At 40.7% G+C, this 22,095-nt stretch overlaps 2 protein-coding genes across 2 annotated transcripts; one reads left to right on the forward strand and one right to left on the reverse strand.

The window, feature by feature from the left end:
• Positions 1 to 411: 411 nt before the first annotated feature.
• On the forward strand, positions 412 to 5,213 carry mrps11 (mitochondrial ribosomal protein S11). Its single transcript, XM_075465658.1, has 6 exons — positions 412 to 581; positions 772 to 867; positions 990 to 1,088; positions 1,360 to 1,489; positions 3,186 to 3,251; positions 5,024 to 5,213. The coding sequence occupies exons 1-6, from the start codon at positions 493 to 495 to the stop codon at positions 5,129 to 5,131; spliced, it is 588 nt and encodes a 195-aa protein (XP_075321773.1). The 5' UTR covers positions 412 to 492; the 3' UTR covers positions 5,132 to 5,213.
• A 1,773-nt stretch (positions 5,214 to 6,986) lies between these two features.
• pdpr (pyruvate dehydrogenase phosphatase regulatory subunit) lies at positions 6,987 to 19,475 on the reverse strand. Its single transcript, XM_075465645.1, has 18 exons — positions 19,372 to 19,475; positions 18,487 to 18,760; positions 18,115 to 18,248; positions 17,791 to 17,872; positions 17,529 to 17,692; positions 17,268 to 17,389; positions 16,842 to 16,959; positions 15,069 to 15,218; positions 14,268 to 14,460; positions 12,888 to 13,012; positions 12,623 to 12,778; positions 12,273 to 12,406; positions 11,881 to 12,029; positions 11,671 to 11,783; positions 11,249 to 11,343; positions 11,041 to 11,130; positions 9,780 to 9,962; positions 6,987 to 8,478 (listed from the first exon to the last, which is right to left on the reverse strand). The coding sequence occupies exons 2-18, from the start codon at positions 18,747 to 18,749 to the stop codon at positions 8,071 to 8,073; spliced, it is 2,679 nt and encodes an 892-aa protein (XP_075321760.1). The 5' UTR covers positions 18,750 to 18,760; positions 19,372 to 19,475; the 3' UTR covers positions 6,987 to 8,070.
• Positions 19,476 to 22,095: the final 2,620 nt, after the last annotated feature.

Raw genomic sequence — 22,095 nt, forward strand, 5'->3', positions numbered from 1 at the left:
ATAAAATAATACCAAAATGTTTTCCCTTTGTTCATAGTAGAAAACTCTACTTTGATTTATTTATATGAAGCGAAAAAAAGCGCAGTTGTTACGTTAGGATTCAAGCAAGTATCTATCTGAAATTTTCATTTTCTCGAGAATTACTTGAAGGCCTCATTCGCCAATAATTACCCACAATTCTGTGCGGAAAAACGAAGGATCTATTCTCTCAAAAGTGGGGGTATAACTTTTATCTGCTTCAAATAAAAATGATTTAACCTCAAAATACGCTATGCATGTATTAATTTTGTTTTATTTAATAACTTTTTATATCGGTGGTTTACTGTAAAAGTATTGTATGGATAGATTATGTTACTAGTGAAGTTTTTCCTAACCATTTCACCCCTCCACATATAAGTTGTCTGGTCTGAATTCACGGCACCCTCAATGTCACGTTTGTTGTTTATAAAATCGTTTCGTCTAACTGGGAATGTGTGTATGAATTCATAGAATATGTTTAAATACAGCTGTTTATTATTTAATTCCGTGAGCGCCGTATCTCGACAGTTGGCTACCTCAGTAAATGCAAATGGGATCTCCCAGTAAGTGTTTTATTGTGTAAAGACGTTCTTGTTAGCTAACAGTTAGCTAAAAGGATGTTTGTCATGTGTTGTATTTTATTGTAATGCTGCAAAATGCCTTTTTGACACAACAACCATCGCAAAAAAAAAAATGAACTAATAGACTGGTTAACTTTGCAATGAATACCGTGCTAACATTGTATGTGTTTAGGTATGGAAGCAGAGGGCTGCAGCGAACATTATGTTGCAGTGCTGTCAGACAGCAAGAGACAGAAGCATCCGAAGCAAACTCTGGGAAAGACTTCAGGTCAGACATCACCAGCACACATACATGTCTGTCATATTCCCCTGTCCCCAGACCGTAACGCCATAATGCAAAATCTCTTTCCGTATCACAATTAAATGTTAATCTTGATGGTAATCCTTCAGCTATTTCCCTCCACTGCCTGGTGAAGACACTGCACTGAGATGGGCTGGAAAGAAGTTTGAGGAGTTACCCATCATTCACATTAAAGCCACATACAACAAGTAAGTCTATACATATATAAACATAGAAAAAATAAATATGATATATAAATTCAATTTGATTTTTGTCTGTGCAAATTTGGACAGAAGCTGTTTTTTATGATAAGCCGGCAATCACAATGCAGAGCCCACAGGTTTTCCTGAGCTTGGCTGTTTATTTACTCATGACATTACATCTAACTTTGCCTGCCTGAGAAGTGTCAGTGTAACAGTGGTGAAAATGCCCCGTCACTTGTGAGCAAGTCCCTCACTAAACTTCTCTGTGCTGCACCAGCACGCACATCCAGCTAACAGACAGCACAGGACAGTCCATGGTGAGGACGTCCTGCGGCACAGAGGGATTCAAGAACATCAAGAAGTCGACGCCCATCGCTGCTCAGACTGCGGGCATCTCTGCGGCCGCCGTGAGTTCTCAACTCTGATGCTTGTAATTCTTGTCTTGCTCCAAAACTTCAGAACCGTTTACTGTAGGATTTCTCATAAATGCCATAAATGTCTCTCTTACCACTAGGACCCCTTATTGTTTCGGCAGAATGTTTTGCAACTGAATTAGCCTGTGCTACTTCTCCACACTGTTGCAGCTCCTAGTTTGTGAATATTAAATGTTGGTTGTAGGGAGGCAAACTCGGTGCAAATAAAGCTGGTCCCAAAATGGATCCTGAGGAACTCCACACTGTGGCTGTTGAAGAGGATAAATCAAATGTCTTAACAGAGAAAGTAATGTCTCCTAAATAAGAGATAAACCAAAGGAGGACAGTATCCCGAATGCTCACCTGTTAGCGTATATAGCGCCTTAAATATCCCAGAGGGAGCCTCCCTGAGGGATTAATAAAGTGTCCATCTATCTGGTTGTCAGCTGTATCAAAGCTCCATAAAGATCCTAAAGAATTAGAATTAGCATATTTACATTGAAGATAAGAGCAGTTCATTGGAGACTTTAAGCAGGGCAGATTCTGTGCTATGATGAGCTCTGGAGCCATACTGAAAATTTTCCAAGTTATTACTATCTAAATAAGATGAGCTGTGCAGACATAATTTTTTTCAAAACTTTTGGTCAGATATGGGAGTTTTAGAATTTGTCTGTAGTTACTCAGATCTGCTGGTTCTAAGTCGGACTTTTTAATAAAAGGTTGTATTGTTTGCATGTAGAAGATGGGACAGGTCCAATAACAAGACGGCCATTTATAGTCACAGTGATAAACATCCAACAGACTCCAAAGCCTCTTTTAAAAAGTCCGTAGGAACAGTGTCCAGAGCACAGTTGGGGGACTTTGTGCAAGAAACTGTGAATGATTTAAAATGCTTCACAATTGCAGAACAAGAAACAAACTAGACTAACCCTGTGTAAAGCAAAGCGTAAAGGCTTCGAAGTGTCCTCTGTGCGTCGTGTGTGCGCTTATGCGTAAGAAACATTAACTGCATTCTGGGTTGTTTTCTGTTTTTATAAGTTTTTGAGGTTTAAATGTGACACAACAGACACTCAAACTTAATCTGCACTTCAATATGTAGTGGAAACATGCAGTCACAGTGAGAATGGGGAGGTAATATCACACAAAGTGAGCAACATTTCTGTGGAGCTATTTTTGGCAAGAACCTGAACTTATCTTTTAGAAAAGGTCTGATTTATTTTATTTTTTTTATTCTTCTAGGGAGTAACTCATGAGTGCAGTCATCTACAGGTCTCTGTTTACAAAAGCTGAGCCTGACTCTTTTTTTTTTTTTCTCTCTGTCTAGTGTCTCTAAACTTCTGTTACTCAGTCTCTGTAACTAAACAGTCTCTATAGAAACTGTAGGATGTTTTATTGATATAAAAAGTCTTTCTGAACTAAGGACACATTTTAAAAGATCCTGTGGAACACGCTTAAGTAACTCTTTCAATGCAAATGGCCCCAGAATTGGAGCTCTGTCAATGGTGTGTAACTACTGTGACTCTGCATGTTGCTGTTCTGTAGCTTTTAGTTGTGTTTTTAATAAGTTAACGTATTATATTGGACGGATGCTGCACACACACACACACACACACACACACACACACACACACACACACACACACACATGCACACACTCTGTGTAATTATCTGTTTGTTTTTCTCCAAACAGAAAGCCACAGTGAAGGGAGTTACCTTTGTCCGTGTTGTGGTCAAAGGTCTTGGTCCTGGACGTCTGGTGAGCACTTTCATGACTTTGCCAATCTTAGTTGTTGTTGCTGTTAATACCAGAGATGAATTTTGATATTAATGCTCCACATGTCTTCAGAGGGACGATTTTGCTTGAAGTCCAGCGACTCAGTAAATAAAGATAAGAACTGTATTAAAGCAGCACATCTGAATTAATACAGCCAGCAGTTCTTACTATTTTAATCTGAGAAACGTCAGGAGGTATTGATTATTTAGTCAAATAAAATTAGCCCTTTCTTACTTTTCTACTTGATATGGTCATGTATTGATAAGCCAGAACTCCTTTTATTTGAAAAATTGGTCTTAGATGTCACTTGCAGGAAATTGGACAGTCATGTCAACAAGTCAATACGTCTCATGGAGACTGTGGGCTTTTTCGACATATTTGGATGAATATTTGATCCACTTTTTAAAGCCAACACATCGAGCTTTTGTATTTGAACCACTGCGGAGTGGTTACATTTTTCTTTGGCTTGTTTTCTTTACTTTTAAATCTACATAATGAGTTTTTTGTCTTTTTATAGTTCTCACTCTTATCCCACTCCATTCAGCCTCGACATAAAAAGGGAAGTAAACAAACATGTAAGAAGAACCGAAAAGGAAAGAGATTTTCTTCGCCATTAATTAGCTTCTTTAATTACATCAACTTTACGTGAGAAATATCCAACAAAATATTGCTCAGTCATCAACTTCAATTACACACAAGGAGTCGGTATATTTAAATATCTTTCTGCCAAGCCTCTCGAATCCATCTTATTATGGAAGGGTGAGAGGTGGCATATCTATTTTAGAACAATAAGCCTCCCAGCAAGCCAGGTGGTGAATTCAATCAGCTGTTTTGCAGCCTTCGGTATGTAAAGGTTGGTGAGAGGATTAGGATTCACTGTGCCGTACAACACAGACGGGGGTGTTAAATATTTCAGTTCTACACCCTGCCGGATGCAGACGTGTCCAAAACGTGTGTGTACATAGTCAGCAGATGACTGTTTACATCTGTTACAGTCAGCTCTGACTGTAAATGCAGTCTCACATGAAACGTGTGTTAAAAGCTTTACACTGTAATAAACTGCGTCTTGCATGTATGCATGAAGTACGTACAAGAATGATTATGTCCCCGTTGTTTATTGCAGCAGAGACTTTTCTGCCTCGCTGCCTTTCAGGTGCCAGGAAAGCCAACTTTACTGGGCCAAACGAGCAAAATCTACCAAAAAAACCTGTTTTCTCGAGATTAAATCAAACGTGTTCATTGTCATGTCAAAGCATTCCTTGTTACCTTGAGACGATGACATCGTTGACCTGTAATCACGACAAAAAAAATTCTTCTTTGTCTCATGATGATTAACTGGTGATCTTGAGATGAGGATAATTGTAAAAACTTTCAAGCATAGCTTCTTTCAGGTTCTGTACCTTTTCATCTAACTTGTCTGGTTTTTGTTCCATAATTTATTTAAGTGATGAAAATGACGACAAACTGTTAATTCTACGCGCATTCGTTTGAGTACATGCCCTTTAACTGATTTCAAAGAAACACTTCAGAAGCAGTTTTCATGGGATGTACTTGTATTTTTTCATGACTTCTTGTGACCGTGACCCTGTGCTTTATTGATTTGAGAGTGGGTGTTCAGCTCTAGCAAACCTGACACCGCTGGAAGAATCAGCCCTCTAATTAATTTCAGACTTTCTTTATGAGAAGCCAAAGCCATCTCGATCTGTTCCATTTAGCCATTGTAACGACTAAATGTGTCTTTCTCTGTTGTGCAGTCTGCAATCAAAGGCTTGACGATGGGAGGCCTGGAGGTGGTATCAATCACCGACAACACCCCCGTGCCTCACAATGGATGTCGCCCACGTAAAGCCAGAAGGACATGATGTCTGAGAGCCAAAGTGCTTGGCAACAGGAGGAAGCTGTTGAGTTGTGCTATGCTAATAAAGTGTTTTGTTGTGTAACTTTTCCTGGCTCGGAGCTGACCTTTCATAACGCCTTTTGGGGAAATAATCGCAGATGGAGTTAATGAGCTGAGAACAGGTGTCTCAGTCCTCTGCTGCTTTTGTTGACACCTGAACGAAGCTTCGCCATCACTGCAGGTACTCTCATTTTCATTAGGAGACTGATTTTTAAGCGCTACACAAAAAGCAGCTGCTAGTGTGAAGAATGAAGAGCATAAGGCTTCGCACAGACAGCACCGTGTACAGCTGGTAGTCATGGCGATTTAACCCCCTGGGATTTTGGAGAATCCCTTAGCATGCAGTCTACTTGAAATTCTCCACGGTGACGAAACGAAATCAGCATTTTGAGTGTTTTGACAAATGAAAGACTGGAATATTATATTTGCATAAGTATTCAGGCCTTTTCCAGAAACTACAGCTGAAGGCTCAGCTTCATGCATCACACACCTTTCCTTTAGGGGTTTATCCCATTCTACTTGGCAAAAACATTCAAGCTCAACTAGTTTGGAGAAAAAAAAACACAAATTAAAGCTTCAGCTTAAAATTCTGAGGACTCTTGAAAATATTTAGGATTGTTCCATACATTATATTTCTGCATCCATCTTCTATCCTGACTTGTCCCTCCCCATCGTTGCAGGAAAGCACCCCCACAGCATGATGCTCCCGCCACCATATTTGACTGTAGGCATGGTTTTAGTGAAGGGATGCTTAGTGGTAGATTTCCTCCACTAAAAACATTGTGGCTTAATATTTCAGTCCAGAAGTTGCCTTTTGTTAAATTCCCAGTGAGCCGCCATGGCTTTTATCAAGGAACAGCGTCTTTATGGACATTCATCATAAAAGATCTAACTGGTAGAAAGCTGCACTAATGGTTGTCGTGTGAGACTCTTCCATCTCCTCAAAGATAAATTGGATCTCATTGGTGATCGTTGAAGTCAACTCATCCCTGTTTGCTGAGTTTTCCATCAGATCTATAAAATCTGTTGTTGGTCCCAAACTGCTTCCATTTGATATTTGGCACTTTGCATTTTTCTGCAGATTTGAGCCTCGTTCCGAGCCAGTTTTGAAGGTCTACAGACAGTTTTCTTCATTTTAGCTGTTGGTTTTCTTTTTTAACAGAGTACTTGTATAAATGGGATATTTGTCTTTAATTCAGATTTTATTGCCGAAGAAGCTCATTTTAGCTTGTAGTTCTCAATAGATTTTAACTTTTTTTTTTTTAGCTCATTTAGTTGTCATAAATCGTCTTACATCTATGAAGAGAAAAATGTTTTAGCTTGCAGATGAGTCCAGGATGCAAATGTTAACAGACTTTTTTTTTTACTTACATACAGAGATAAACAAGACTCCTCCATCAGACTTGAAACTCTTTGATCCCATAAGGATGTGCTACTAATTAGCAGGTTGTCATGGTCTAATGCAAATGTGCCTCAGAGCAAATGAATTATTATTGCATTTAAATTAAGCTAATACTTAAAGAACCGATCTGTAATGTTTCAACTCCATGAATTAAAGTTAAAAAGTTGAGGATAACATTTATCACATCAAGTAAATAAAACCGCCTTAAATCCTAGAATTCTGTGAACCTCAAAATAGTTTAAGATGCTTAATGTGACTTTCACTGAAGAGTAGATGTGATGTGTTGACTGCCTCTTTCATTAGCTGTTTTTTTTCCCTGCACCAGCAGAACAGCTGCGTGAAATGATCAATAATAACTCTTCCAACATGTAACAGAGGGAAGTACAGAACTGAAAGTAAAGAGTTTATACACATTAACTCTACAAAAATACATAGTTTTATTTCAAATTTTAAATCCTTCCTTTACACAAACCACTGAACTGAATTCTGATATAGTAGTCTCCCTTGTCGATAGTTCATAAGCCACACGGTCAACAAAACATCAATAAAACAACTGTTGCCCCCAAAGTGCATCAATGCTTCAAGACGACCACAAAACATAAATAGGAGATCAAGTTACATCGTCAGAAATAACATAACCACCAACTTTGCACACAGGAAAAGACAAAACAAAAAAAACACCACAGCAGCTCACAGGTGATGATGATGATGATGATGATGATGATGACATTACAGGCGTAAGAAGCTGTTTTATTTTACTTTGGAGCTTTTGGGACAGGCTTGCAAGCCTTTGCAACAGGACAGCAGGAGTAATATGCGGCACACGCTCAGCACACTGCAGCAACGGTTTACTGATAATTAGCCTTAGTGCCTCTTCGTGCTCACTAAGCCTGTTCCCTTATCTGGAAACAATGTTTTATGTCACTGTCGGGTGAGGCTGATAGTAGTGGACAGAATAAAGTATCTCGATCAGGTTTTGACACTCATTCTTTGCAGCAGCAAATTTCCAACTGGTAAAATGACTGGATTCACAGATACTGACACATACTGACATTTCTCTCAGACTGCAGCGTGGAAGCAGTGCTCTGACAAATCATAGAAGATTGTCAGTCTAAATCTCTTCTCGATGAGTTCATGGGGGAAAAAAAAGGAGAAATTCTGCAACGTATAGTATAGATCTTTTGCCTTGATAAAGGCACTTAATCATGGACTGTCTCAATGAAGCAGCCATGAGACCGTGTGGACTGAGTTTAAATGGTAATTAATTAGATAAGACAGGAACTTTGTATTAGATGGAGCTCAAGCATTTGGTGCCTCTTAAATATTGCACTTTCAAAGCAGAGAAATAAATGTAGAATGCAAATATTAGAGTAAGTGTTTTGACATCCAGCCCGTCCATTAGGAGCTCTTAATGAAGAAACGTTGGCACAGTGAGGATAGAGCAGGAGTGGATGTGGTGAACAGAGGGAGTGTTACAGGAGGAGCTTTTCCGTGACTCTGCCTCACTTTCCCTGAAGGTTGCTGAGCTCCATGTCATCCTTGCGGCGCTTTTGTTGGGTGAAGAGGGAGCTGAAGGGGTACAGTTTGGCTTTGGCTGGATAGCGCTGACCGGCAATGTCAACCTCGTAGTCCCCGCGGTTGATGAAATCGGGGGTGATGGGTGTGGGGATCCCGTCAGCTCCTGGTGGCGGAGACACAAAGCCCAGGCAGACGTGGCGCTCCAGGGTGTAGCTGTAGGCGCTGCTGGTGGTCGCTCCAGCTAGCCCACCGTTACGGTAGATGGGCTCGCCCCACCACGGCCACAGATCCAGCTCAGTGTCGTGATCCTCCAGAACCAGCATGACAAACCGCCGGAACACACCGTCCTGGCGCTGCTGCAGCAACGCCTCACGACCAATGAAATTAGTGTCCTGATGGAGCGAGGCACAGACAGAGGAGGCGAAAAGGGAAGAGATCAGTGAAGGAGGAAGGAAAAAAAAAAAAAAAAACTGTGGAATTACCAAAACTAGTGGTGCAACGGATCATCATTGATCCGTGATCCGTTCGGATCAATTATTTCGGTTCGGCACACACATGATCCGCGGATTGCTTTATGAAAAAAAAAAAAAAATTGTGCGCATGTTCAGTCCTCACACAGCCGTTACCATTCCTGCTAGTTTCCAGGGACAGAGCTACTTTCAGCGCTCTGGTTAAAAGTCTACAACAGTTCCCTCTTCAATAAGCAAACAGTCCTATGGCTCGTTTGTGATTTATTGTCCTCAGCGTAAAACATGTAGAACAGTGGGCATGGAAAATAAAAGTAGGCTAGACTTCGGTGCAGACTTTGCAGCGACATCACCCCGGTGTTTCACTGACAGGAGTGAAACCGAAAGCGGGTGAACAACCGCTCATCACCGCGGCATTTAGGCAGCCCCTTCCTTCACAATCTGACCGGGCTAAAGCGATCACAAACGCTATCGGTGTGTTTTTATGTTGCACTTTAGGTTGTTTTTCTTTGATTATGTTGAAAAGAAGATGTTAATTGTGCACTTTAAGTTGATTTTATATATATTTCAATTTAATAATTTAAAAGTGTTAATAAACAAAAAGACAAAACATGTTTATTTGTCTTTTTTTTTTGCTGATCCGAAAAATGATCCGATCCGTGACTCTGATCCGAGGAACGATCCGAACCGTGAGATTTTTGATCCGTTGCACCCCTAACCAAAACGGAGCCTGAATGCTGCACAGCTCTGTTCAAGCTCATCTCAACAGTTTGTGTAAACAAGCAGAGTCTTCTCATGAATACTGCGCTGACATAACAGCCGCAGGCAGCAGACAGAACCACCTGATGCTCCACCGTTTTCAAAATGAGATCCATAGTTAGCGCTGCAACAGCTGAGCACCACTTGTGCCTGCAGGTGCATGCTGATGACAAATTTTCCACAACATCCCCACAAAACTACAATCCAGATGCTGGATGTTTACTCCAAATCACATGTTGTACTTTTTATCATTCTGCTTTTATTTTTTTCCCAACAGCTTCCAAGACAAAATGTGTACTGTCAAAAAGAATGTCAGATATCAGGCTGGTGAATGGAATAGAATGCAACAGTTCTGTTCAATATATGCTTGGCTAAAGTCGCCTTGCGAGCAGGAAGGCATTTCAGTGGTGAATGAGTCGACCAAAACAAATGTTTCAGAAACTGTGTGGCTCTACGGCTCAACCGACCTTGTCAAACTTGACCCTGAATTCTCGGCCACACTCCAGCGGGGTGGTGAAGGTGTCCAGGTCCTGACCCCAGAAGGCAAAGAATTTCTCAATGCGAAGGCTCCTCAGCGCGTAATACCCTGAATTACGAATGCCGTACTTCTGACCCACTGACATCACCTCGTTGTACACATGCAGCGCATACTGTAAGGAGCAGAGTTAGACATGAAAAGCAGGGGCTGTATACCTATACCTCAGCATAATGAAAGTGTGCTGAGAATGAGACGTAGATACTGATGTTTAGTTATGACCCGAGGTACAGAAAAACAAAGTAAACCCACCGTCGGGTCTAAGGTTTTATGTATCAGGCTGTAAAAAATAAGGATTTAGTCCTTCAAAGTTCTTGAAATCAGACAAACATAACCCCACATGAACAGCAGCACATGGCATGTTACACCGTGTCATAATTTACTGAAATGCAGAAGCAGTGTGTGAAAAACTAAGTACACCTTTAGCAGAAAAAACTTGAAGTAATCGTTTCCTGTGTGACAATATTAGTCTCTTCATTTGTTATGGAGGAATTTTGGCCCACTTATCTTAATGCTGCTACAGTTCTTAAGGTCTGTGGGCAAATTCTGATGCACAGCTTTCTTCAAACAGACTGACAACAGTCTTGAATGTTTTCTACTTGTGAAATTTTTTTTAAGAATTACTGTAGATCTTACTGTAGAATGATGGACTCATTCTTTTGGAAATGACCTTATGGCCCTTCTCAGATTGATGAGCAGCAACAATTGTTTCTCTTAGATCATTGCTGACGTCTTTCCTCCTTGATTTTGTGCTGACACACACCTGAAGGCTCAAGACCAGCAAACAGACAAAACCTCTGCTTTTATAGAGGTGCTCACATCTGCTCATGATCAATCGTTCAATTGCATTGGATTATCAGCACCTGGCTGCTAATGACCTATTCTTCCTTCCAATAGAAGCAGTGAGAGTGGACTTAATTTTTGCAATTTGTAGTTTTAGTTCAATAAATACTGACACAGTGTAATATCTCAAGCATTGCTGTTCATCTGAGGTTGCATTTGCCTAATTTTAAGAAGTGATGAGGACTGGAGGATTTTTTTTTAATGTCTTGACATGTAAAACCTTAGAAATATGAGTTGGTAAACTTTCTTTTTTTTTTTAACATGACTGTGTGTATTAGAGTCAAACTAATTCTGGTTAAACACCCTGTAGCATGTTGATCAAGTAGTGTTTGCTGGTGTGCGCATTTCACCTCTATAGGGATGTAGAGCATGAAACCCGGTTCTCCAGTGTGCGTCATACTCATCACTCTTATCCCATTGGCGTAACCCACACTCATCTCCTGTAAACACACACACATACGTTCGGTCAGGCTCTGCTCTTGGAAACATGAGGAGAAGGGACAAGATATCCTGCTAGCCAAAACCAGGCATCAGATTGTTTAATTTAGTCTTTCTTACCTTACAGAACATAGAGGGAAAGTGGTCAGGCGTCATGGAAACGTATGATAGTTCAGCCAGAACATCCATTGCACGCGGTCCAATCAGATTTAAAGCTATGGGTAAAGAATAAGAGTTGTAAACACTGGAGACTTTCTGATGAGCAAACCTCTCACTGCAGTTCTCCTACATCATAAGAAATCTCCAACTCTTATTCTGTATGTAGATTCAAAGTGCAGGCACAGCTTTATCTCACAAAGTTAAACTAACTTTGTTACAATATCAAAATCACATTTTGGACATGTAATTATCCACCCTGCCTCTCTCTAATCTTCGATTCCCCTGGTGTCTCTCCCATAACTGCTAAAACTAGGTCACTCAGAAGACTGTTGCTGATTAATGTGCTGTTAATGCAGCTTTCCTTCATTACTGTGTGAGCACACCTGTGTACTTCCAGCTGACATCCTCCAGGTGGAGCTGTGGGTCATTGGGCATGTGCTTCTTTATCCAGGACCAGCAGTGGACCTGCTGGTCTGTCGGAGAGATGATGAAGAAGCTGGGGAGCAAAAAACAGTCATGGTTTTTTTTCCCCTCTTCTTTTTTGTCATGACGAACAACGCGTCTTTAGCATCGTCACCCGGATGTTTTCAAACCTGTTCTTGCTGACGCGGACTACGCTGCAGTCGTTCTCGTAGCCTCCTCTATCATTCAGCATGCCGGTGTGGACGATGTGTCCAACAGGAACATCCAGGTCATTGGCACACAGATGCTGCAGCAGCTCCAAAGCCTGGTCCCCTGTCGACTGAAACATACGACATATAGTTTAACACAGTTGATGCATTACTCCTTCACTGAGTATTCTAGCAAGGATTGCACATTTGCAGTTAACAATAATGTGCATCATTTTTCACTCTATTCTGTAATGTTTTGGCACAGGTGTGCAAAATACTGATGACCGAGAGGTAGACGGACAACATGTTGTCCAAACTGTTGTGCCAAACATTCTTAGCTGCCTGAAGATAAGACGTTAGTGCATCAGACTCACAGTCAGTTCAAACTTGGTGAAGGAGGACATGTCGATGACACACACGGCCTCTTTACAGCATTTCACCTCTGACCCAACAATATCAAACCAGTCTGGTTTGTAGAAGGTTTTACTCTGGTCCAGAGACAGCAGATCTACAGAGAAAAAACAAACAAGTGAGTGATTTCACTCATCAGACAGCCTCCCACATCCTACAGTGAACCTGTAAGCTAAGCTAAAAGTTAGAAAAAAAACATTCAACCGTACAAATTTTAAGAAATCTGATATAAACCAGTGATTTTTTTTAAACATGTGACATCAGAGCCAAAACAGTACGCGAGTACGTTTTGTCATTAATCGGTTGTCTCTACCTTTCCCATGCGGAACAAAGTACTTGGGCCTCTCAAAGCCATGTTTCTCCATCCAGCGAGCCCCTTGTGTGTCCAGACGGTCATACAGAGGACTGGTCCTCAGCTGACGTCCAGTCTGAAAGTCCCACCGAGGAACCTTCAGCTCATACAGCAGGGCTGGACATGGACATAAACGCACACATTGAGGCCCAGACGTTTAATGCATCAGGCTACAAATAAAAACTGAACAAACAAAAAAAATATCTATCAAGCCATCTCTACTCACGCATGACTTCCATCACTCTGTGTCGCAGGAAGGTTCGGCTGCTCTGCAGGTTGCCAAAGCGTTTGATGTCCAGCGGCCAGACATTGGCAGTGGGGTAGCCATATGTCATCCATTCTGCCAGGTACCTGCAAACCAAACCACACAACAGGCTGTTTGTACTTCAATCCACATAAATGAAAGCATGTGTCCATCTCAGTGCCGATCACTGCAATTAATACGTGCAAGCTGACATATTTTCATTCTGAAAATTAATTTAGCTCAATCCTCTACACAATGTTCTTGGATATAGAATTGAGTGCAGTTATGGATCGGAAATCGGGGCCGATCATGTGGTTTCTGACTCAATCGGTATTGGACGTTTTATTCCGATGAGCCATCGGATATATAGCCTATCTATATATGTATATATATACTTATCAGCTTAGTATTTACTGTTATGTGGTGGTACCGTCAGTCCGTCTCAACCAACCATAATACACGTAGACGCCTCATAGACTGACGCTGCCCATTGGAGCTGACCATGGATGTATCAGCGTGGCCGCCATCAATTATGGGTCTCCAATGCCTCCACATTTCATTTCGACTGAGGAAGGTGTCTATTCCCAACTACAATAATCATAACTCCCCGAATTTTTAAATCTATGGTCTCAACTACACACAGAAACAACGCATGTGGCATGACATCACTTTGCTGCGTGCCGTAAAGCGAAGCAGAACACGGCAGCAGCTTGAAGCTGGGGGCGCGAATGTCCGCGGTGTGGAGGTATTTTAAAGTGGATGACAAAAACGTTGCGATTGCAAACTGTGACATGCAAACTTGGGATTTCAAGAGGTGGCAAAGACATCGCTAATATCCTTGATGAGAACAGGAACAGGCTCAAACCTGACAAGGTAGAGATGTTGGTTTTCATCAAGAAAAACGTACATTTCCTTCTGTGAAGCCAGAGGAGGAGAGTAAGAATTAGGAGTGCATTTCCGAAAAAGCACATTACTGGCCTTACTTTATAACAGTGTGCCACTTTTATTTGCTTATTTGTTGACATGCCTGCCAGGTATTTCAAGTTGAGCTGCTGCTCGTTTTTATATTAGACATTGTTGCACTAAACTACAACGTGAAGAATTTGTTTGTTACTTGATTACTTTACCCCACAGAAGTACTTTGTTTATAAGTGTTAAATGATAAAATGTGTGAATAAAATAAAAAAATTAAAAAAAAAAAAAAAATCAGGGACATCCTGGATCTGTTTCTTCGCCGTTCTTCATTTTTTTTAATGTACAGTAGAAGTATTGGATCGGGACTCGGTATCGGCAGATACTCAAAATCAAATGACTCGGAGGCAAAAAAAACCTGATCGGGACATCCCTAGTTATCATACTTACTTGCCAGCTCCTCCAGCGAAGGCCAGGCCCGAGGAGTTCATCCCTGCCAACACATAATACCCAGACATGCCCGGCGTCTCCCCCATCAGGCAACGCATGTCAGGTGTGAAGGACTCGGGACAGTTGACCAGCTGATGGATCTCAGCAGACTCAAGATTTGGCATTCTCCTAAGGAGGGCACTGAGCATTGGCTCTGAAGGTAGGAGGACAAAACAGGCTTACCTGAATGTTTTACACAGATGCTTTTATACATGTTAAATCAACAAATCAGACATTGATCAGGAGCAATCAGTCTTCCTATTTCACAGCATTTAAAGTCACATTTCTGGCACAGAAACAAAAATATTACTCATCAACTTGTCGTTTACAAATAGAAAAATCCATTTTGAGGTAGTATAACTTTATAGAAGTAATATAGACTTGTGAAAAACAAGTTTAAGTGTAAAGCAAACTATGACCAATGAGCTCGGTCAGTTGTAAGTTGTGGCAGTTTAGGTTTGGCTAGTAATAAACTCCTGCTTTATGACAGCCTGTCACGCTGCACATGTACTCTCAGATTACTACCATCAGGCCAAGGCCAACAGACGGGCGTTTGTGTGAGTTTAAATGTGGACACAGAGGTCCGCAGAATCAAAAAGATCTAAAATAGTATGAAGCAGGATTGGTTAAGATAAGATCCTGCAGTGTGATCCAACTTGATGCATACTGTATATGACAAGTTGACACAAATTCAACCAAGAAGGCCAGTGTGAGACATAAGGCATAAGCAATGTAAATATAAAGCAACCGCCCCTCCCTTACCGAAGTGATCCCAGTCCTCCTGCATGTTCTGGATGTCCTGCTGGTTGCGGCCTTCAGTGAAGATGGGTTTGGGGTTCTTCTCGAAGCCTCCTGACAGAAGGCCTCCATGCCACGGCCTTGCATATATCCTGCCGTCCATATCGATAACCACTGGAAAGGAGAGACATGCCCCCATTAGACCTCCTCCCCAGAACTTTAATGATAAATAATGAGGTTTCCTTTGATTATAATGCAGTCCCATGAAAAAGTAAAAACATCCACTTTCAACCCTAAAAAGACCTGGCCTTTAAATAATTTTGACATTAAGCAAATGAAAACTCATATGAACAACAATGAATGACATTTTACACACTGCGTCATTATTTATTTATATATATATATATATATATATATAAAAAAAAAAAGAAAAATGTAGAAGCAGTGTGTAAAAGACTGTCCACTCTTACTGCTTCCAGTGGAATTAAGAGGGTCTGTGGCAGCCAGGTACTGATAATTAAATACATTTGATTGACTGATCATCAGCAGGTATGAGCTCCTCTATACAAATAGAAGTTTTGGCAGTTTGCTGGTCTGCAGACTTCAGGTGTGTGTCAACACAAAATCAAGGAGGAAAGACATCTGCAATGATCTTAGAGAAGCAATTGTTGCTGCTCAGCAATCTGTGGAAAATATTTAAAACTGTTGTCAGTGTGCCCAGGAGTGGACGTCCCAGCAAGTTCACCCCAAGGTCTGACCGTGTGATGATCTGAGATTTTGTTAAAAAAAAAAAAACTAAAAAAAACAAGAACTACACTGACTCTACATGCCTCGGTTAGCATTATAAATTTTAAGTTTGTGACAGTTAGAAAACTGAATTAATGCACATCATAATGTACACCTACATGTTTGGAGAAAGCCAAACAACATATCTGCATGGTGGTGGAGGTGTGATGGTTTGGGCTTGTTTAGCAGCTACAGGATCTGGGCACCTTGCAGTCATTGAGTCGCCCATGAACTCCTCTGTATACCAAAGTATTATAGGGTCAAATGTGAGGCCATTTGTCTGACCGCTAAAACTGGGTCGTGCAACGGAACAATGATCCCAAACACCGCAGCAAATCTACAACAGAAAGAATCAGAAAATAAACAAGGTGCTGCAATAGATCTTAAGAGAGGAATATGTACAGAGAAATACTCTCAAACTTCAATCAGCTAAAGAAACAATGTGAAGAAGAGGGGACAAAAGTTCATCCACGACAATGTGAGAGACTGATACAGAAAAATATTTGTTTGAGTTAGCAAAGAGCTCTTGAATCGTGGGGTGTCTTCACACACTGCTTCAGTATTTGGGTTTAGTTTTTGTCTTGTAAATGACAGCGTAAGATGTCATATGTTGTTGTTCATATAAGGACGCATCCGTCTCGTTTAAAGACTTGGTAAGGATCCTGATGTGCACAACCTTAGACGGGACAGAGTATGTGCTTTCTTTGCATAGGATGCAAATTATCAGTATCAATAAAAAGGGACTAGGTTATTGTGTAGCCTTTTCGTTTGACATGTGGATTGAAAGAAAATGCTCGATAAATGTTGGAGAACTCAAGTTGAATTGAATTGTACTTTTTTCCATTTCCAAAGGGAAAATGTATTGTTGCAGTATAAACCAAGGAGAAATAACTGCCAGTAACTAATGACTAAATACAATTTAAAAACAGTTATTGTCTGCCAAGAAACAAAGGTGGCGTTTAAAATGTAGTACAAAACTGCTGTAAAAAGAGGGTGTTTGAATTGTGAGACCTGGAGTGCTGGCGGAAAGTGGTTCCTGGAAAGGTTTGGTGAGAAGGTAGAAGTGTTCACAGCCATGGAGAGGAACCGACACCTTCACCTCACTAGCCTGACCCAGCTCATAAGCCCACTGGAGCACAAACAGAAAGTAAATACATCTATTTGCTGAATAAAGACAGAACAAACCTACCAAATGAGATGAGTTTTTGTCAAAACTGGGGACTAAAATAGAAATCTAGTTCCTTGAATGTCACAGAAATTAATACACACCTAACTATTTCTAACCTGTTCGTACAGCATGTTTACGATTTCCAAGTTTTCACTGGACAACATCAGAATTTAGGAAATTTACAAAGTATTCTCTCACAAATCCCCCAAACGAAGCTTGCACTGGGATGTGTCATCATTTGTATCACATGATCTCACTCTGAGCAGTACCTGGCCAGCACAGTTGACAAAGTAATCACACTCAATGGAGCCACGGTCAGTCTCCACAGCCATCACGTGGCCCTTTTCCACCACAACGTGCTGAACAGTGGTTCGTTCCAGGATCTGAACTCCTGGATAGGGTAAAAAGGAGAGGAGATGGATGAGGAAGGGCAGAAGAAAAGGGATGACAGAAAGACTATACAACAATGAAAATGATGAGAAGAAACGGTAATAGCATTATGTGGAAAAATGGGTGTGGGTTGAAGTTACCTTGTCCTGCGGCCGCCACAGCCAGGGCATGGTTAACGTCGGGTGAGGACACCACAGCATCAGCAGGGAGGTGCAGCGCTCCAACCAAGTCATGAATATTGACGAGAGGGTGGAGTTTGGCCACCTCTTTAGGTTTGATAATGTTGCAGCTGATTCCCATTACCCTGAAAATAAAGTGAAAGATTTACGACAAGGGTTAGCCTCAAAATTTACCACACAGATGCTGACGCTATCCCTAATAAATATTGACTTGCGGTCTTACTTGAGTCGTGATGCCAGCCGCTTAAGAGAGATGAAGCGATCTTGATTTTGTGCCAGACACAATGAACCTGTCTTCACATAACCTGCAACACAAACAAACTTTAGTTTATTATCTGTTCTGAACCAATCTTATAGGCTTTAACCTAACCCTAACCATGCAACAAGTATGAGCAAATCAACAAATATTTGAAATAACAAACAGGCAATGCATACATTTAAGAAATGCAATTCATCAGTAGATAATGATTCAAGTTAAACGGTGCACCTTCCTTTCCATTAACATCCCCACTTTTGAGTAAAAGCAAATCACGATAAAGGGTCTGACCTGTTTTAACTCCTGTCTCCTCCTCTAGTTGCTGATAAAGACTATTGGAGTAGTTGGCCATCTGACATTCAATGGAAAGAGGCTTAGCCACGCTGACAATGCCAGCACATAATCTGGTTGTTCCTGCGCCAAGTCTGGATGAGATGAGAACAGCCAATGTAAGGATAGAAGGGAAGAATCAAATCAAATAGTTATCTTTACAGACCAACTGTCACCTCCCAATGTTCTATATAACATAAGGGATGTCAAGGGTGCAGGTTAATAACAGCATGAATGTCTAAACTGTGTTCGTGTCTGGGCCAACTTAACCATAGTTCATTCAGTTTAAAGTTGGCTGTGTTAAATATGTCCAAGAAATGAGTTTTATCTTACCTGCCCTGCTCAAGCACGACAATATCAGTCCATCCTAGTTTTGCCAGGTGGTAAGCCACTGATGTTCCAATAATTCCTCCTCCGCAGATCACAACCCGGGCCTGGCTGGGCAGAGGGAGCGGCTGGGAGTCTCCCGCGACGGCCAAACACTGTGGGGAAGTCCGAAGGCCTCTGCTGGCCAACCGATACCCCGTCTTGGGAAGCAGCAGCCTGGGGAGCACGACAGGGGACAGAGCCCTGGAGCTCCGGACACAGCTGCACATAGCTGTGCTTTCTGCAACCGCACAGGAAGCGCACAGCTTAACCAGTAAGGCTTTGTCAACAAAGCAAACGTCACAAACTAATTTCTATAAGGTTAACAGAAAGATGGTCAACTCTTCCTTATTTAGCGGTGGACTTTTCTGGAGTCAAAAGTTACTCATTAAACACGATAACAACAAACAAGGGTTAGCATTTACGATACATTTCCACACTTTTTACGCAGACGGGGCCTTGGAGGTCAGGCAAGGTAAGCGCGAAACACCCCCTAAAATCAGGATAACATTACAGCCAGCCAATAGCTGCAAAGCACTGTTGTACGTATACCCTTAGTAGCACCGCTAGCTTTAGCCGGCGTTATGTAGCTGTCTTTAAAAATAGTCTTGAAACTTTGGCTTATAGACAAAAAGCAGTTGCTTAACTGATTTCCAGAGTTACGTAAAATTGTCCTGACATTTTGAAGGTTTTGTGCCTGTATGGCAAAGTTAGCATTAAGGGTGTCAGTGCTGTAGCTACACTGCGCAGCTTGAGCTTTCAAGAGGCTAGCTAATGTTGATTTTGCTGTCTGCATAAACTCCGTAACCTTCTCCAGTGTTACATTCATATCCACAACTACGTTATACTCACCAAATCAGCGAAAGCCAAGCGTTGTGATAGTTAAAATACAGAGGTGACTAATAGTGACAGTGATATGAGTGCAAGTCTGAGAAGACGTCCAACCAGCTTTAACAATCGCCACTTCCGGTCTCAACCTTCAAAGTTAAAGCAGTCAAGGCTGTCTTGTCTTGTGTTAAAAGAAAACAAAAATCAGTAAACTTGACATTTATGGTTTAGTTTAAATACGTTTTTATTTTTTAAATCTCAAGTTTTGGTATTTGAAGCTCCATTATTCAGATAAATATTGTGTTAAGGACACTGACCAGTTGAGCAATCATGCAAAACAGAGAATCTCATATGAGAAAATGTTCTATAAAATGACATTTCAACCTATTGGATAAAGTTAATAGATATGCATTATCTTACTCAATTATTATCTGGTATGTTCTGCCTCTTTCCTTGTCTGACACGGGACACAGACAGTCTAAAAGTGCAGAAAGTTAGGTGCACCAGTGCAACTACCGGAGCAACCATTTGGTTGTTTTTTAATGTCCAGGTTTGCAGAGGGTTGTGCATTCCCGGATCGGGGTTTTTGAAATTTTAAAAACACAATATGTTGCAAACAGAGGGTATTTATCCTGTGTGTGAGATAGTTGCGAAGCCAGAGTGGCTGAATAAGTGGCAGAAGGCAAATGGCTTCCAGAAACCCAGGTGTTTCAGAGTGTATGCTACAAAAAAAAAAAATTATTAAGACAAACTACATAACCTTACAATCAACTTGTCAAACTAAACATAACTGACCTCAAGCAAACCAAAAATAAGCTACATGCACCCAGGTACATGGTCATGGTCCTCACCTTGCTCAGACAAAAGGTCAGGTCTTAAATACCCTTAGGATCCTCATCATTAAATGGCTGCTTTGGACTCTTCCACCTGGACAGGTAAGTCAGTTATCTGCAGGTTTACACAGTACAATGAATCTACTAATTTGCAGTACACCTCTTCGATATGCCTTCTGTAAACTGATGTATACAAAAGTCTTTCAACCATAAAACAAACAGAATAGAAAAACAATTTCTATAACTGAACAGAACTGAATGCTTCAAAGTAGGAAGGAGGAAGGAAAAAAAAAAACAAAGAGAGAAAAAAAAAATAGGAGAGATGTTGACTGATTGTTGCATTTTTCCTAACGGCACCTAAAGATTTAGTTACAAATGTTGGTTCACAGGCAATATGCCATAGGAGAGTCTTCAAAGTGTGTTCAAAGACAACCAAGCATCCTATCTATGCTATAAACTTATGATTAGAAAAGGAGGAAAATGCCCTGAAACTATCTTCTTACATAGCTGCTAGACAAAATATATTTGAAAAAATTCACCAAACCACATGTTAGCAACAAAATTCAGCTGCATACTGTCATACGGGAAAAACAGAGTGAACGTTTCTCCGACTGTTTCTGACATTTTTGTACAAAAGAAGCAGATAACATACTGTGCCCATGGTTCAATTTATTCCAGTGTTTGGCCCTTCAGTTGCTTTAATTAAGTCTGGATAGCTGTCTGAAGAAAAAAAAAACTAAAATGTTTCCAGCACCTGGTTGAAACTGACAAATATCAACATTGCCATGTATCAGGACTGTTGGTGAACTGGCTGTGCATGAAGACTTTTGGCTCCTGTGGTCACATGTGCAGCCAGCCATGCTCAACACTAACCACTTGGGGACGCTGAAAGCCTGCAGGTACTGGAAAGATTTTGTGAATACAGGCACACCATCCTGTTTTAATGAATATTTTCAAAATTAAGAAAATCTTAAAATCTTGTCTGAAATGCTTCCCTGTGCTTGTCAAATGAAGGAGGAACTCCCACGGGTCCTGATTAGGCTGCCAGTCTATGTGACAGGGATAATAGAGGCTCACATACCAAGCAACTGCACTTGAAGATGTATTTTGTTTTTCTTCTGTGAGCCGGCCGATTGCAACTGATGGGGACAGGCTTTTTTCTATAATTATTTAAAAAAGGAGGAAAAATCTTTGTATGTTCTTTTATCAAAGTGGGTCAAATGTCCGTGTCAGTTTCCAAATAATTTACTTGAAGAAGTGCCAGTCAGGAAGAGTAACTTTGGTATGATCCTTATGAAATTGTACCTGTAACCAAGTGATTACTTAGTATTTGTTAGGAAGGGGGAGTCAGTTGCATCACATTTACTCTAATGAAACCGGATGGGGTGGTTGTCACAAAGTACAATAATATATTCCCCCCTTGTTAATAATATTTATTGTCCTTTCGGAAACACTGGTGTTACTGATATATGTAAAACAAACGTGTCTTTTTCTGTGTAAAGTATTAACAGGAGCTTATAGCTTTGTCTTCTAATTATTTGGCTTACTATTGCTTTTTTTTTCATTCACTTAACTGAGCATAACTGAACATTTTGTAATAGATGTCTTCATCCATTGAAAAAAAACACCTTCAATGGATGTTTGTAAGAAGCCAGTACTGCATATATATATTATCATGTACACCTGGAGACTTGATGGTTTATTGTAGAAAATCCAATGAGCACCTATTAATAGATGACCGGTATTTATAAGTACCTCATGACTTAGTGCAAAAGCCAGCCAAAATAATTTTACAAATAGATTAAGAAGCATAGTACTCCCATAAAATATAATTTAATGAAGTAACACAGCCATTATGACTGGCACTGTAAAGGACACCATGACTATTAAGAACAAAATACTAAAAGACACAGAA

This window comes from Odontesthes bonariensis, chromosome 1, assembly GCF_027942865.1.
Source record: "Odontesthes bonariensis isolate fOdoBon6 chromosome 1, fOdoBon6.hap1, whole genome shotgun sequence".
NCBI classification, from domain to species: Eukaryota; Metazoa; Chordata; class Actinopteri; order Atheriniformes; family Atherinopsidae; genus Odontesthes; species Odontesthes bonariensis.

Coding starts and splice junctions, on each gene's coding strand:
- pdpr (XM_075465645.1), bottom strand. CDS start 18,749: ATGTGCAGCTGTGTCCGGAGCTCCAGGGCTCTGTCCCCTGTCGTGCTC. Junction 12,407..12,622: donor CTTTGTTCCGCATGGGAAAG/GTAGAGACAACC, acceptor TTTTCTCTGTAG/ATCTGCTGTCTCTGGACCAG. Junction 11,344..11,670: donor TGTCAGCTGGAAGTACACAG/GTGTGCTCACAC, acceptor CTTTACCCATAG/CTTTAAATCTGATTGGACCG.
- mrps11 (XM_075465658.1), top strand. CDS start 493: ATGTTTAAATACAGCTGTTTATTATTTAATTCCGTGAGCGCCGTATCT. Junction 868..989: donor AACTCTGGGAAAGACTTCAG/GTCAGACATCAC, acceptor GTAATCCTTCAG/CTATTTCCCTCCACTGCCTG. Junction 1,490..3,185: donor CGGGCATCTCTGCGGCCGCC/GTGAGTTCTCAA, acceptor TTCTCCAAACAG/AAAGCCACAGTGAAGGGAGT.